General features: G+C 34.0%; 1 protein-coding gene across 1 annotated transcript; it reads right to left on the reverse strand.

The window, feature by feature from the left end:
* Positions 1–14,814: 14,814 nt before the first annotated feature.
* Positions 14,815–16,233, reverse strand: LOC149553185 (D-mannose binding lectin protein with Apple-like carbohydrate-binding domain-containing protein). Its single transcript, XM_089790302.1, has one exon. It carries the CDS (start codon positions 16,231–16,233, stop codon positions 14,815–14,817), a length of 1,419 nt encoding a protein of 472 aa, XP_089646428.1.
* Between the last annotated feature and the right edge of the window lie 1,001 nt (positions 16,234–17,234).

The raw sequence follows: 17,234 nt of genomic DNA on the forward strand, positions 1-17,234 counted from the left end.
ATTTTATATTAAATTATAAATTTTCTAATATTTTTTCTAATGTTTTTCTAAATTTATTTTTTATTTTTTTAAAATATTTTTTAAAAAATTTATATTAAATTATAAATTCTCTAATATTTTTGTAATGTTTTTTCTAAATATGTTTTCTATTTTTTCCAATGTTTTTGTAATATTTTTTTCTAAATTTTCTAATTTTTTTAATGGCTTTTTTTTAATTTTCTAATTTTTTAAAATTTTTTTTATAAATTTGTTTTCTGAATTTTATATTAAATTATAAATTTTCTAATATTCTTTTAATGTTTTTTTCTAAATTTTTAAATATTTTTGTTATATTTTTTCTAAATTTTCTAATGTTTTCTTTTTTTTTTTCTAAATTTTATATTAAATAATAAATTCTCTAATGTTTTTGTAATGTTTTTTCTAACTTTGTTTTCTAATGTTTTTCCTAAATTTTATATTATTTTTCCTAATGTTTTCTAAAATTGTTTTCTAATGTTTTCTATATAATATTTTTTTGTTTTCTAAATTAATATAAATAAACAATAAAAATATTAAATTAACATTTAGATATGCTTTCAAAACTATTAAAAACGTAAATAGCATTCAAATATTCTTTAAAAATATTTTTAAATGTATTAAAAACATTTTAAAAATGTATTAAAAACATTAAAATCTACTTTGATAACATAAAAAAATACTTTAAAAACATTGAAAAACATTAAATTAATAATATTTTGACATACCCGATGATGAGAATCAGAACAAAAGTGACAGGATGACGGTGATGGAGGTAGCACAAATGACATGTTCGCCCGAACGCTCTAAATGAATAGTAGTGGACGTGAAAATGAATTAGAAAAGTTGAAAAAGCGATTTTAACTGTTGAAAATGCAAGCGGTATAGGTTCGCATGAACACATTTTTGCGTGAACATGGCTTAACGTGTTCGCGCGAACATGTGTCGCTTGCGTGTTCATGCGAACATGTGAGTTGTGTTCACGCAAACGTATGGAGTTTGGAATTGCGAAAATTTTGCAACTTTTTAGAATTTGTTCGTCCCACTAAAGTGGAACCCATTATTGTGGGTTCACCCTAGTATATTTCCTACGTGTCTGTGTTGCCTCTGGGTTTAGATGATACTTGTGTCTTGGTACCCTTTGAGATATTTTTCTTTCAGGTGTTTCCTTGACCTAGATGTTGGTTTTGACTTGTGTTTTGATATCCATATGGGACTTGAGTTTATCTCCTTAGCGTGGTGGGAGTGGTCCATTTAGGTTCCATGAGGTTGGGTGGTAGTGCATTTTTCTTATACTATTGAGATTCGACTATTGATGTCATTGTTGAATGTACCTGTGTAGTTGATCCTTTCTTTCTGATCTTGTGTTTCTAATGGTGGTTATATTCTGCTATATTGTATTTGATTTCATAGATCTTATGAGATGATGTTAGGTATTTTATGATGTATATTCTTTTAGCATTTTATACCCTATGACTTGTACAGTGAATGATTGTGCATTCTGATTATTGCCAAGTGACATCTTTTATAATTGTATATTGTTTAAACGGATTCATACTTGTGATTATTCCATGATGTGGATTTTGGTTATGTATTGGACTTAGTATTTAATTAAACTTAAATGTGACCTAATGTCATGGGACCCTTAGGAGATTTAATCTATTTATGTTGGTTGTATGTATGTGAGTTATTGCTTCTGCTATTTTATCTCATTATTTTTATTGCTTTCATTATAATATCTATTGTTGGTTATTATCTTTCAAAATAAAAATGTTTGACAAACTTAGCGAAACTTTAGGTTAATTTCTTTTGGGTTCCCTAACAGGGCATTATAGAGGAACCCAACATTAGATTTTTTAAATGATAGAAAAGTGTCAAGTAGTAAATGCCTATAGAATAAAGGGTCTTAGGAAGCATAAGTTATGCCCTAGTTCCTTGTTTCAATCTAGTAGAAGTTAAAAGGAATGAGATAAAGTTTATTCTCAAAAAATTTAAGTGAATGAAAAAGTTTATTCTAGAAACATTTAAAGGAATGAAACAAAGTTTTTTCTAGGAAACTTTGTGATTTTTTAGGTGCATTTTGATTTGTTCACTAGTCTAAAGAGTGGTCACATCATTCAACCCTTATTTTTAGGCATTATTCATGCAACTCACTTACTTAAGATGTTTGATATGGGATCATCTTAGGCCTATGAGGGATCTTGCATGGACCAAAAGTATTCATTTTTATTCTCTTTCATTTAGTTTTAGCTTCTTTTGTGAGTCATAATAATATGTCATAAATAAATTTTGTTAATATAGTTTCCAAAAAGAATTCAAGTTATTGGCTAGAATCCTTGTATATGTGGTACCATATATGGATTAGAAAGCTTTGTAGTTTCATCAAACATATTGGCATAATACCAAAAACATGTTGGTTTGATTTCATATGATCATTCAACTTGATGACATGCAATATCAATAAAAGAAGTTTTTTAATGTACATAAGATTTAGAAGATTGAGACAAATTATAGCCATTTGAGAGGTTTTATTGATCTCAATGCCTTAATACAATACTTAATTTTGAATGATATTCTAATTCTAAGTAAATATAAAACATTTTACATCATTGTAGAGAGATAAATGAAGATTGCCTTCTATAATCAAACATCCGAGATCTATCATCTTGTAAACCAAATATAATTATGATTATTGAACACTATATCTATGTTGTGATATTGCTTTCAGGATTTAACTATTTAGTTTTTGAGTAAAAGTCATTGACCCATGTTTCTTGAGTAGTGATTCACACATAAATCCATCTCTAATGAGAATAAATGGAAAAAATAGCACTCATTGGATCTAGGTGATGCTCACAGAGGTGAAGCATCAGAACTTCCCTCTTGAGAGATCACATGGTTGTGTATACATAATTACCATCAAATGTAGTTACTATTCATTGTTGAAACACTGCTATAAATGATGAGAAAAATGGGGGAAAATATTGACTTTGCATTTTTTTTTCTCTTCTTATTCTGAATCGATAATCATCACTGCTTAAATGCTTGAAAAGTCATGCTCAATTACTCCAATGCTTCGCTTACCAAATCTGCACCGACGCATCTACAATTTGTAATCAAATCAGCTTGTGATTTTTGACCTCTATTACATTTTATAATTAAAAAAGAGCTAGCATTCTTCCATTACTGACATGTTCAGCTAGTCCATACATTTTCGAGCCCTATAAACCCTAAATCTAGTAGTCTATGAAGCTCTAATTTTTTTAGCTTTTTTCAAACCAGTGAAAATAAGTTTTCTAAAAATGATATCCAGATACTTTTTGGGAGATTGGAGATTCTTTTTCTTGCAGGCTATTACAGATGAATTGCGATTATGCCTTTCCTTTTTATTTTGTGATATTTTGAAGGAAGTTATAGCCAAATGTTGTCAATGATATAAACTTTGTTTTCATTTTTACATGGCTTTGCACAACTTTTCAAAAGAAACATCTTAGACTAGTGAAACTATCAACCATTGCTTTCAATCCTATATCAAACATCTTAAGTAAGTTGCAAGAATAATGCCTAAATATAATGAGTTTAAATTTCTACACATTCTTTCAACCATTGTGTTGCTTCTATCAAATTCTATCGACAAAATAAAATTTAAAAAAAAAAAATTCAAACACAACCTATAGAACTATTGATATGGAGATTTTGCACCATTAAACCACTGGCCCATTCATTATGAAAAAATGATAAGCCCTAGCTAACAAATTTTAGATGGAATATAGTTTTATTTATGATATATTAATTCTAATTCTAATTCTAATTATTTTCTATTATTTTGAAATAATTTTTTCCCTTTTAATTTTGAAAATACTACATTAAATTAGATTGTATAGAAATTATAAAAAATTTATATAATTAAAAATTTAGATATAAAACTTTAATTTTGTTAATAGAATTTTTTATAATAACAATAGAAATCTATTTTTTAACAATGTTCAGTTATTTCTAAATTATAATATAAATTTATATCACATGACTAATTGTTCTAATTTAATTCACCTAGGAGAGATTTAGAGCGAAGTTGGTTGTGAATCTGTGAAGTGCAGTTGTGATGCAATCACCCCTACCCATATAGTGACGTGGAGGAGAGTTCTCTCCTCCACGCGGTTTATTTTTTCTTACCCCCTGCACTTTATTCTTTCATTTTTTATGCTCTTGTATTTTTTTTTGGCTGATGTTTCTCCATTCCATCTGCATTTACTCCTATTTGATGATTTGATCTACTTGATCTCTCCTCCCAATGGAGCCTGAGTTAGTAGAAACTTATCTTTTAAGCCCTAACCCTGCTACCTCTCCTCCCCATTTGCCAAAGAGATCCTTCGTTGAGACTGTAACCCCTACTAACAATGGCATTTCACCTGATGCGAGATTTGTGCTGGAGCGTGGAGACATGTGACTGCTCGGAGAAGGTAAAAGCCCTACCTTTACGTTGGGTGACTCCTTTATTTCTCCAAGCGATGAAATGCTTAAGGAAATTGTTATGGAGAAAGGTTAGGTTATCCAACTCTGCTATTTTTTTTGCTTGTGTTGATGTGGTAAAATGTCGTTTGAGGAAGTTCCTCGACGACTGGTTTCATAGTTTATGGAATTTAAAACTTAATTTGAAGATCTCCTTCTATAGGAAAATCTTTTTTTTTAGAAAAGGGGTAAACGCTTTGACCTGGAGCTATGAATCAGTGAGGCCACAAATGGGGGACCTCATCCCCGTCAGATTTGAATCTTGATGGCAAGGATAACAACTCAACAACTTAACCATCACAACATGCCACTATTGGCTTCTATAGGAAAATCTAGAGAGGGCATTTTTATTTTTATTTTTTGCCAATCCAGAGTCCCAAGCTGAAGTCCTTAAAAGGCACTATTGGATTGTGGGGAAGACTTCCTTCCATGCCCTAGCTTGGTCATAGGAGGCAGTTAATGAGGAAATTCTTGTTTTATCCTGTCCTAGGTGGGTCATTGTAAAGGATGTTTTGCCCTTTCTTTGGAAATTTTTACTTCAACTTCTAGAGGGTTTTGGTAAGATTATTTGTATTGATGAAACCTCCCGCCTTGTTCCCAACCTTGATGGAAGGGTTTTAATCTCCATTAAACTAGGAATGTATATCCCTCCAAACCTTAAGCTTAATATCAGTGATGATTTCTTTGTATGCTCTATTGAGACTCTAGGTGGGCTAAATGGGAAAGATACCTTAGGAAATATTGTCCTATCTTGGCCAATCACTGAAAATTTAACCTATTTGGTCATGCAACAACTCCCAATGATGTTGAAACTTCAATGTCCAATCTCCAAAACCCTAAACTATTGGCATCCAATGGTTCTCCTAAAACTTAAATGAAGATTACCAATAATGGTATTGACATTGGAAATGTTCCTCCTTTGGCCTCCAGGTCAATAAAGGTGAAAGATACTCTTTGTGTTGATAACTCTGCTAACTTCTCTAAGAACTCTATGGCTCTCACTATCCCACCAACTGTTGATGATTTCTAGGTTGTTACTAATAGAAAACGTAGATGAAGGAACACCCAAAAACTTGCGTTGGAACAATTATGTTCTGGAAACCACTGATCCAATCAATTCAAGGCTCTTAATAGCCCTATTTTAATGATAGAGGATACCCCTCGTGATTCCTCACAACCTAGATCGAAATCAACTAATGCCCAGGCAAATATTAATGTTGTCATGAGAGATAATCTAGATATGCATCCTATGCTTGTTCCTCCAAAAGATGTTAATCTAGACAATACCAATCTCCCTCTGTTACATCCTTTACTTCAGGAGATTGATGATAATTTAATCATTCAGGTGATATATGCCAAGAATAACTCAACTCTGTTGGCTCTTTGAATTCTCAACTGCATAAATCTTCTAATAGGGATGTGTTGAAATCCAAATCTAACTTTAATGGTGCTAGTGATGAGGATGATGATAATTATAAAAACTCTTCTACCTCAAAGAAGAAGGGTAGGCCTCTTGGATCTAAAAAGAAAAAGAAAAATGGAGATCCTTTTGGTCTCCCTAGTGGTTTCATCTCTCAAACTTCCTCATGAAGTTTATTTCCTAGAATGTTAGAGGTCTTGAGTCTCTAGATCACAAGTTTATCATTAAAAGGTTTATGGATTGTCATAAAAACATTGACTTTATGTTGATGCAAGAAATCAAAACTGTTGGTTTCACCCTTGAAATTGCTCTTTACTCTATATGGAAGGATGCATTTAAAGCTATCACTAATCACCCCAGAGGGAAAGGTGGAGTTTCTTTTTTTTGTTAACCCTATTTGGGTCTCTTATATTATGGATTTTGGCATATTTCCGTGTAATAGGGTGTCTTGGGTTACCTTGACTATTAATGGTTCTTCGTTTGGGGTTTTCTCTATGTATGTGCCCAATGACTATAAGGAAAGAATTCTTCTTTAGGATTGGTTGTCTAACCTGGCCAACATTCCCTAGATTGTTAGAGGTGATTTTAACATGGTTGAGAATTTTGATGACAAGCTTGGAGGCACACCTTTTGATTGGAAAGGCTTTGAAAAAACTCATTGAGATAGACTTAAACAACATCTCCATTTGTTTGATCAGCTTGAAGGCACTAGATCTGCTACCTCAACTCCTTGGTATACTTGGTGCAATTTTCAATAGGGCTCTAATTGTATTTATTCTAGACAAGATAGATTTTATGTTAATTGTGACTTTTTCTCCTTCTCCCCCAACCAATTTGGCCCTTTGGTTGTTGCTATCCCTGCAACCCTATCTGATCATTACCCTATCTTGGCTAATGTTAATTTTAGGAATTCCATCTTGGCAAAATCTCAACCTAGTAAGAAATTTATACTCAATACCTCCCTTCCGGGAAACTCTGATGTCCTTATTGCCATAATATGATTAGACTTTTTAATCTTCAGAATAAGACCATCTCTCATACCCGTAGATGGGACCTTAACATCTCTTCCTAGTAGAAGGTCTTTTAGACTCTTGGTAAAAGGAAGGCCAAAGATTTTAGATACGTGGATAATTTACTCTCTAATCAACTCTATGATCTTGAAGGCAAAATTCAAACTCAACCTGATTTTGTTGTTTTAGCTCACCAAGTTGCTTTGACCAGGGACTCTCTTAGGAAACACCAGCATCTTGAAGTTAGAGGGGCCTATATTAGGGCTTGAAATCATTGGCTCCAATATGGTGAGAAAGGCTCCAAGTTGTTCTTTAACCTTATTAGACAAAAGTAGAGTAAAGAGAAGATTGGTAGAATTATTGTGGAAGACAATAAACATTTGACCCTCCAGGAAATCACCAATGCCTTTAAACTGTTTTATAAATCCCTTTTTACTTCAGAAGATACTAAAGAATCCAAAGATATCAGGAACAGATGTATGAATCTCATCCCTAATATGATCTCTAAAAGTGATGCTTAGTATCTCTAGGCTAAAATTTCCCTTCATGAAATTTCCACTGCTATCCATAACCTTAAGGATAATAAATCCACCAGACCAGATGGTCTCCCTGCTAAATTTTATAAATCTAATATTGACTGGATTACCCAAGATCTCTATGATCTCTATTCATAGGCCTATTGTAATGCCTTGCCAAGGGATCCAAAAGAATTAACCTAAATTTTTACTAACTTTGCCAAACTTTTTCTTTTTTTTTAAAAGAATAATAGCATACATGTAAAACATAAAGTAGCAGAAGCAATTACATACAATCATACAAAATCAAACATAATAGATTACATTCCTTAAGGATCCCAAGACATTGAATCTAATTTAATTTTGATTAATACCAAGTCTAACAAATACCACATCCACATGAAAGAATAATTATAAGTCCAAGTCCATTTAAATAATATACATTTGTTTCGAATGCCTTTTGAAAATAAAATTTGGAATGCTCAATCATCCACAGTACATGTCGCAGGGTATGAAAGGCTAAAGAATATACATATATAAAAATAGATTACATCATCCCTTTTAGATCCATGAAAAAACCTACAATACAATAAGTGAAATCATCCATCATAAAGATATACCCATCCATCATAATACATAGAGATAGAATGAAAGTAAATGCAGACAAGGAACTCCAACCACAACATCAATGGATGGATCTCAATAGTAAAGAGTAAAAAGAACTACCACTCGACCGTGTGGTAACCCAAAAAGGCCCACTCCCACCATGCTAAGGAGATAGTCTCAAGCCCCAAATAGGATATCAATCCAAAATCAAAAGTAATCTCTAAGTCTAGGAAACCCTAAAAGTAATCTAACTCAAAGGTTCCAACATAAATTGACATCTAGACCCAGAGACACACAAAGACATGTAGGGAATCTACTATGTAAGTGGGCAAGTGTCATTGCACAAATCAACGCTAGAGTTACCCTAGCAGTCTAACTTGACCCTGACCCCCTAGTGACTTCATGCGGCACTAGTATCCTTTTGTACTGACAAGGCATACTTACAATGCATGTTCACAACCAAGCATTCTCTCTACTCCCATCCTAGTCTATACTAGCACTCGAGGCATGGGCGAGAACATACATTGGCTCTTATCAGATTCATTTTATTCCCATTTTGTGTAGTGTTTTCACTTATTAAACAACTTACAATGGGTTACCCTAGCAGCCACTTGGTCCCCGACCTACATTGCAAGCCACTTCCTGACATTACATATAGATACCCTACCCTAGGCTCATAAAGTATAAATCAAAGAATCACAAATTTCACCTTAGCCCTATACAGGTGATTGGAAAGCAAAAGAAGATAATTCACAATAACACATTAGTTCTCTACGAGCAACTAGAAAGCATCCCAAAAATACTAATTGAAGACTCAAAATGGTTAATTCAAACATGTTATAACATGACATCACCAAGAACATATCATATAAACACTTCAGTCCTATAAAATCAATTGGAAAGCAATCCAAGTACAATTGATCAAAGACTCAAAGGTTATATTAGATAGGTCACACCATTCACCTCAATTTCACAAAAGAACACTGGAAAGCAATAACAATCAATAGATCAACACACATCATAGAGCATACCAGACACATTACTATGGTTGAGTTTAAAAGATCAAGATCAATTCATCATAAGATCACAAACAAAAAACTCCCAAGCCTCTGGTAGATGTCCTAAACTGGTCAACACTCTAGTTAACCCAAACCCAAAACACATACAACATATAGAATAGTGTAGTTCGTAGTTTGGTTTGATTTGAAAACACGTAGTTGAGTTAACAATAAGGTAAAGTTTTTATTTTCAATATATGTTTCAAGTAGATAAGATTCATAGTTTAACCCATTCTTATATTCAAATAAAATGTTCAATTACCCCTATTCGATTTTAAGTCAATTTTTCCAAAATAATCTAAGGGTAATTATTTATTTAAATTATTAAGATAATAATTATTGATTATTAAAATCAAATACCCACAAACCCATTAATAATCAATTTATTAAATAACAATAAATATAATTAAATATTTTTAATTGATATTTATCATTAATTTGAATTAGCTTCACTAATAATCTAACGTACTAAATTTAATAATTAATAATTAATTAATAATTAAAATTTTTAATAAAAATTATTTAATAATTAATATTCATTAATTATTAATTAATTTAATAATATTAATAAAATACTATTGATAAATTTTATTAACAAATAATATTTAAAATTATTGATAAAATAACAATTCAAAATTAAAATTAAAATAAATTAAATTTAAAAAAAAAACCTTTTAAAAACTTACCTTGCCACTGGCCATTTAATAAATGGCTTGTGGCCACCCTGCGGCTGCCGCAGTAGTGCTATGTACTACCATTGTCACAGTACCCTACGTCAATGACAATTAAGCTGCCCAATCAGGTAAGGGGGGAGGTGGGGTAAAAACCTCCTCTCTCATTTAATATATTATATATTTTTAAATTTCTTTTCTTTTTTTTTCTTTTTTTTAAATTTTAATTTTAATAAATTTTGTTATTTAAAACAAAACCAAACATACCCCCAACCAGTCAAATTTTCAATTTTAAATTTAAATTTTATTTTTTAAATTCTAATTTTCAAATCTACTAGACAAGGGTTCTATTGATAATATAATCCTCACGTATACAGAAGATATTCAATACAAAAGAACAAAAGATTCAAAATAAAAGATTGAAAGATTTATGTAACAAAATTTGGGAAAAAGATTTCAACAATCGTGAAGAAGATAGGAATAATGATGAACGTAATTAATTGGGTGAATCAAAACACTAAAATCTACCTGGTTTTGATGCTAAAATCGCAAACACCTAGAAGATTTGTGAGAGAAATATCTTCTCTCAAAACCTTCTCTCTGAAAATTCCTTCTCCAAAATTCTCATTCTTTTGCAAAACTTCAATCCTTTGAAAATGAAACCTCAAATGCTATAAGGAGTTCTCTCCTAAATTTGGGGCACTAATTATGCGATCACTCGAGAGGAATCCTTGCTCACAACTCTATAACTCTTTATTAACTTTTCTTTTACAATATCATGTACGCTTTATGCAATTAAAAATATCTTTATTCACTTGACTTCTCTTTTTAGTTAATTTATTAAATTTTAATCTCATGCATACTTTATGCAAATTTTAAAACTCTTTAATAAATTAATATATATTTTCCATTCTTTAATTTATTATCGAAGCGTTAATTGATAAAATATTTATTAACTTAAGTAATAATAATATTTAGCATTTATTTAAAAATGATCTCCTAAATATATTATTGTTAAATTAAATAAATATTATTAAATTCTAAAATTAAGCTTATAATTTTATCTTTAAATTTAATTATTTTTATTTACTTAATTTTCCAATTAATTAAATATAATTAAATATTAAAAGTATCATAACAATTTTTTGTTAAATTAAATCATTAATTTAATCTTTCAATCTGACTTAATTAATAGAAAAAAAAATACCAAAGATCTATATGATGAAATGTGAAAACCCATCATAGAAAAACACATACAAGATCAACTAAAGGGTTATAATCACAAATTTACATCATACGATGCATTCATAAGGTAATCAACTCAGATACTTGTCCTAATTTTCTATCACAAATGGGTTTAAAGGCTAGGATTTGGACTTAAGAATCTTTCTCCCCTCTCTTACCATTGAGATAATGCGATAGGGTATGCTCATCTTGGCAATTCAGGGAAGTTGATACCTGGTACCTGCAATCTACATAAAATCCATGCATGTACAAACACATATATACTAAACTAAGTAGGCAATGGTAGGAAGTGGTTAATCATGTAGATCCCGACTAGCAAGTGATTACCACTCCCTTCCTTAACCACATCAAAAACACCATACATAAAGAAAACATACACACACACACCATACACATTCAGTATGGGGTAAGTATCCATAAGAAAACACATATACTAATCCATCTAACTCATCATCGTTAAATAACTGAAATCACTGTAATAATCATCATCATGCATATAGGAAGTAAATAGTACCAAGTAGTCTCATCATAAAATCAACTAAATATCAAACAATATTTGACAATCTCAAAAATAATGCTACTAATCATCAAGCATAAAACTAGCCTAAAAGAGTTTAGCAAGAATAACAAAATGCAAACTAGAGGTAGGCACTACACCTATGCTAATGGTAACATGGGAAGCTCTATCAATATGAGTACCATCAAACTTATCCCTAAAGAGGGAGACATAGCTCTTATTAAAAATTGGTGGCCTATTACTCTGTTAAATGTCTCTTACAAGATTCTTGCCAAAATCCTGGCCTCTCGGTTTGAAAAAATCCTCCCTAAATTCATTTATTCTACTCAAATGGGATATATCAAAGGCATATATATTTTTGAGAACCTTGTCACTAGCTGGAAAGTGATGGAGTGAGCCAATAATTCTAATCAGGATGTTGCCATGCTCCTTGTTGACTTTGAAAAAGCCTATGATAGGGTGGAATGAGATTTCATTCTTATGATGCTTAAAACCTTTGGATTCCCCACCATATTTTGTAATTATGTGAAAATCCTTCTTATAGATGCCTCTGCTAGGATTGAAGTTAACCCATCCGACTCTCTCTCTCCATTCGACAGGGTTGTCCCTTTGCCCTTGCTCTGTTTGTCAATTCTTCAAATGCTTTGTTTTATCTTCTTAGAGATAACTCCATCTCCCCTAGGTCCACAAGATCCAGTTTGCTAATGACACTTCCCCATTCTTTGAATTTTCTAGTCATAACTTCCAGTACCTCAAAAAAAAGCTTGACCTCTTTAGGAAAGTTTCTAGAGCTCGTATCTCCAGTACTAAATCTATCTTACTCAGTTGGAAAGAGGAACCCCCAGACTGGCTATAACAGTTTGTCTTTTCTAGGGGTGGGCCTAATAAGATTGTCTGTTATTTGGGTATCCCTTTCTCCATTGCCCCCTCAAGCAAGGATATGTGGCTTTGGGTCAAGAATAAAATTGATAAAAAGCTTAACAATTGGAACAATAGGACTCTCTCCCTTGTGGGTAGGGTCCAGATTTGTCAAAAAATCCTCTCCTCATATAGCATTTACTATTCCTTTATGTGGATGTTTAGTAATTATCAGATTTATGAAATTCAAAAGGCTATTCGGTGTTTCCTTTGGTTTGATGGCAAGGCTAATAGGAAAGCTTATGCAGTTAAATGGGACCGGTGCCACATTGATAAGAAACTTGGTGGGCTTGGTTTGAAAGACCTTAGGCTTCAAGGGATTTCACCCACATCCAAATGGATCTTTCATGCCCTTGATGGTAATGAGCCTTGGAAAGTTCTTATCAGGAATAATATTCAGTCTAGTGCTCCCAAAGCTACTAAGTCTTGGAAAGGTCTTCCTCTTTGTGACTTAGTTGCTGGAAAATTCTCTATTATTGTTCAAGGCTCCTAGGTTTTTAGATCCATTTGAAAGGTGTGGGAATATGTGCGTACCTTCATTATAAACTCTAATTTTGATCATGATTACTCCTTGCATGGGGAACATTCTATATGGTGGAATCTCTATCATTTAAATAAACCCCTAGTCCTTACCAAAGGATGCTCTACCAAGATTTGGGCGAACAAAGGCATTAACTATATTATGGATATCATGGAGAATGATAACCTAGTTAGTTGGGAAACCCTCTCTCACAGCTTTAACCTCCTGGACTCCCATAAGCGTACCTATAATCTCATCAAAGCTGCTTGTATGCCTCTTTCCTTGCCTCATGATACTAATGTCAATTCCCACTATGTTTTTAACTTTAGATGGAAAGATGATTCTCTTCTCCCTAGTGTCAAATCCAAGGATATCTATAATTTCCTTAGTTATGATTCTATTGTGACTGATCATTTTAACTCCATTTGGTATTGCAACTCTAGCGTTGCTAATTGGCAAAAGGTTTTTGACAGGCTTTGGAAGTTGCTTATCCCGCCTAAATTTAAGTGCTTCAAGTGGCAACTCCTGCTTGATAGGCTGCCTATTAGAAATCTCCAAGATGGTCTTGACATCTGCCCTCTCTATAGAACCCCTAAGACTATGAGGCATATCTTCTTTGATGTGGCTTTGCTAAAGAAATTTTGTTGATGTTTGGTTTTTTAATTACTAAACATGTTTACACTATTGATAACATTACTAGTTTTATTCATGGGCTTTGAAAGGATGCTAACTTATTCTGGCATATATTATCTTCTTTCATCCTTTGGTTTATTTGGAAATTAAGAAATGAGTCTAAATTCCAAGGCATTGATAAGACTCTTATAGGGTTTTTTCGAAATCTCATCGCTTCAAAATTGCCTCGCAGGTGTGCTATGTTATGAATCTGCAATGGGAGAAGTTGCTGAGATTTTTTAGGGATGGCCATGCTTCCATGTTTATCTACGAAATGAAAGATGGCCTTGCTTGGGATAGTATTGTGGATGATCAACTTGCGTTTGATGCAGCTCTTGATAAGCTTATTCAGGATATCAGGGACAATAAAGGCCCTAGCTTTGATAAGTTAGATATTTCCATGCAAATTTTGGAGTAGAGTCTGGATAGAGGGATCTCTATGCTAGACTGCTTGGGTGGCCAACCATAATGGTGCTTTGCACTAAGTTGTTCGTCTATTCTCAACTTTTCTCTCTATTTGTATCTATCTAGTTTTGTGATACTCTTTCATCCTGGTGATGGGTTGAGGCCTAGCCTCCCCTAATTCTTTTTGTTTTGTATCTCTTTTGAACTCTCAATTTTCAATATTAAAAATAAAATAAAAAATAAAAATATTAATTCACCCTTATATATAATCAGTGACAAATGTTTCAATCTCATCCTTATCTATAATTTACCCAATCATTTAGCACATATTTCAAACTCAACCTTTTAAACGTCACAACCCTTATCTTTAAGCATTGCTAATAGTAAATAACTTTTTATGACCATAAAGAAAAAAAACCACTTGACATTTAATTTATATTTAATAGGCAGTAACATACATATTCAATAGAAAGTCTTTGTCACATTCATAGTCAATAGAAAGGTCTTTATCAAGAAAAAGATAAGTACTAGCATTCAAAACACACCTTGGAGACTCCATCCAAACACAAAATGTTTTCCCAGTCTTTAAAATTAATGTGCATAAACTTACAAAAGCAAATTGCTGCTTATAAGATGTTGAGATTCGCGGATCTATACACAGTCATCCTTGACTCAAAACCCAACTCCTTCAGTTTTGTTGACCAAGGCCAAGTTATTTTTTAACAAAGATTTCTCATCCTCGACCACGGATTGCTTCATCTTTGTCAAGATTTTTGTAAGGCAAAGCGGCCATGAATTTCTCTGACATGGCGATATAAATCTCCCTCTTCCCCTCCCGCAACTTGCACCGCCAAAAGCTAACCACACATGCTCCCACCGCCGCCAATCCGCCCACCACAACTCCCAATATCAACACAGCCTTGCATTTCCCACTTCTACACCTCGAACTCCTCTCATTATTATCATCACTCGCGTTGAGATATTTCACAAAAGCAACCTTATCCTGACCAGACTCTTGAACCAGAGTGGGCAGAGTATCCATCACCTGGTAACACCGCTTCGAGTTACTGTAAAACAAAGCGGCGGCGCAGCCGCACTTGCCGCCACACAGATCCATGCAACCCTCTTCAGACTCCACGTCAACGAAAGCCGCAAACTCACTGTAAGGCAGATCGAGGCCTGCAATTCTTACAAAACTCGTGTTCTGCGAGCAAAAGTCGGCGCCCTTCTTCATGCAACCGGCGGCGCCGCCAACGGACATGCAACCGCAACGCCCGTCGAGCCCACAGACAGCATACGGCCCGCACGTGGAGGGAAGCTTGCATGGGCTCTCGACGGCCTGAAAATCCACGTCCCAGGAACGCTTGCCGTCGTTCCAGTAAAAAGCCCGCAGGTTCCCGTCGGCGTCGAGCTTGAGCCGTCTACTGACGCGAATCTTCTGGTGGTACGTGTCGAGCGGCGTGACGTCGACTAACTGAGTCTCCGACTGGTACATTGCAATATATCCGTCGCTCTCAAGACGCGCATAAATCGGCCCCTTTTGCGGATCGATGAGCGCTTTCTCTTGCATGGCTCTTCTCCTCCAGTACACCTGCTGCCCGGATCGCCACGTCAACGCCATGCCCGCCGCCTCCATCTGCAGCCAATAATCTCCCCCCGCCGCCACGAGCCTCATCCCCGCCGTCATATTCTGGGCCTCCAGCAGTGTATCTGTCGGATGATCGAAGCTCTGCCATTGCACCGCCGCCTGTGTTTTCACTTGCAGGTTTCCAGAATCCAAAAGCACCACTTCCGGTGGCGCCGCCGCCGCCGCCGCCACGAGCCACACAACGCTGCCTCGCTCGTTTACCAGAGCAACGCTTCCGCCGCCATGTTGCATGAATTTGGAGCTTTTCCCCACGGTGTTGTTTCCGTCGGCGCTCCATACAATCTCAGTTGCGTTTACCTTCGTTTGGTCTTTTTCCAGCATGAATGCAATAGAAAGAAGGAAATGGTCTTTCTCGAGCCTGTAAAATCCCAAGGCAAATCCTCCGCTTGGGCTGAGGAGAATCGGTTCAAACTGGTCTTTTCCTGCTGGAGAAAGAGTAAAGCCTCTGGGCATCTGAGATGTGTAATAGCAGTCTACTTTTACTAAACCCCACAACATAGCCATGGCTAGAAATAGGCCTAGCCATTGATTCTTCATATTTGCCATGTTCTACTGCAGCTGTAGGCCAAACAAACAAGTCATCTCCTATCTTTGTCCTTGTTAATGTCCTTTCAATCGCTCATGGTTTTAAGCAATTAGGGAAAAAGAGATCAGGGGAGCTAAAATCCAAACGAGGAGTCAAGGGGAGGTCCCGCCATTAAAAATGCATGAGAATAACCAGAGTAGGCTATCTATTGAGCCTCTTATGAATAGAGTTTACTTCTCCTTTTAACCATAATTGAGTAGCTTAGTAGTTGTACCTGCAACCCATCCAACGTCAACCATATTGCTAAACAGTAATGGCCATTGCCGCTATGCAAAATGTCAACCACAAGGTTAGATAGTAGTGGTCATTGCCCACTATAATATCAACCATTTTGCATCTAAGTGATGGAAGATATAATAGTTTATTATTGCAAGTGGGCTAGTTGTTAAATTTTAATAGAGCGTCATTCTCCATTGAGCTCAGTTTAAGAGATCATGGTATTTATTAAAGGAAAATCTCATTTAGTGCCCTCTCTTTATGGCGAACTAGTGGGAAGACTTTTGGCTTTTACCACTTCGTGCACTTCATGAACTTCATGGATTAAACCTATTTTGTTTCAATAATTTTTAATGGTTCCATTCAAATAATATAGTCGACCTTGACATTTACTCACAATATACACCATAGATCTAAACATGAATTTCTTGTGGGAAACATGCATTTACTTTTCCTTTAGTACTTCTATGAGTTTTCAAGAGCATTCAATGTGTATTTACTCTTATTAAAATAAATCAATTTATGCATTGTAAACATTTTAAAGATATCTTGGTTTGAGCATAAATTCTTAAAATGTAGATGTTTGGTGATTTATATGATTTTCATTATGCACCAAATTAATTTTCTACATTATGTATTTCATTATTGTTTTCTAACATTATAACAATTTATAAATTAGATAAAAGATTATGTTGACTAATTA

This window comes from Cupressus sempervirens, chromosome 6 (assembly GCF_028749045.1).
Source record: "Cupressus sempervirens isolate cs-2001-9-10 chromosome 6, ASM2874904v1, whole genome shotgun sequence".
In the NCBI taxonomy this organism is placed as follows: domain Eukaryota; kingdom Viridiplantae; phylum Streptophyta; class Pinopsida; order Cupressales; family Cupressaceae; genus Cupressus; species Cupressus sempervirens.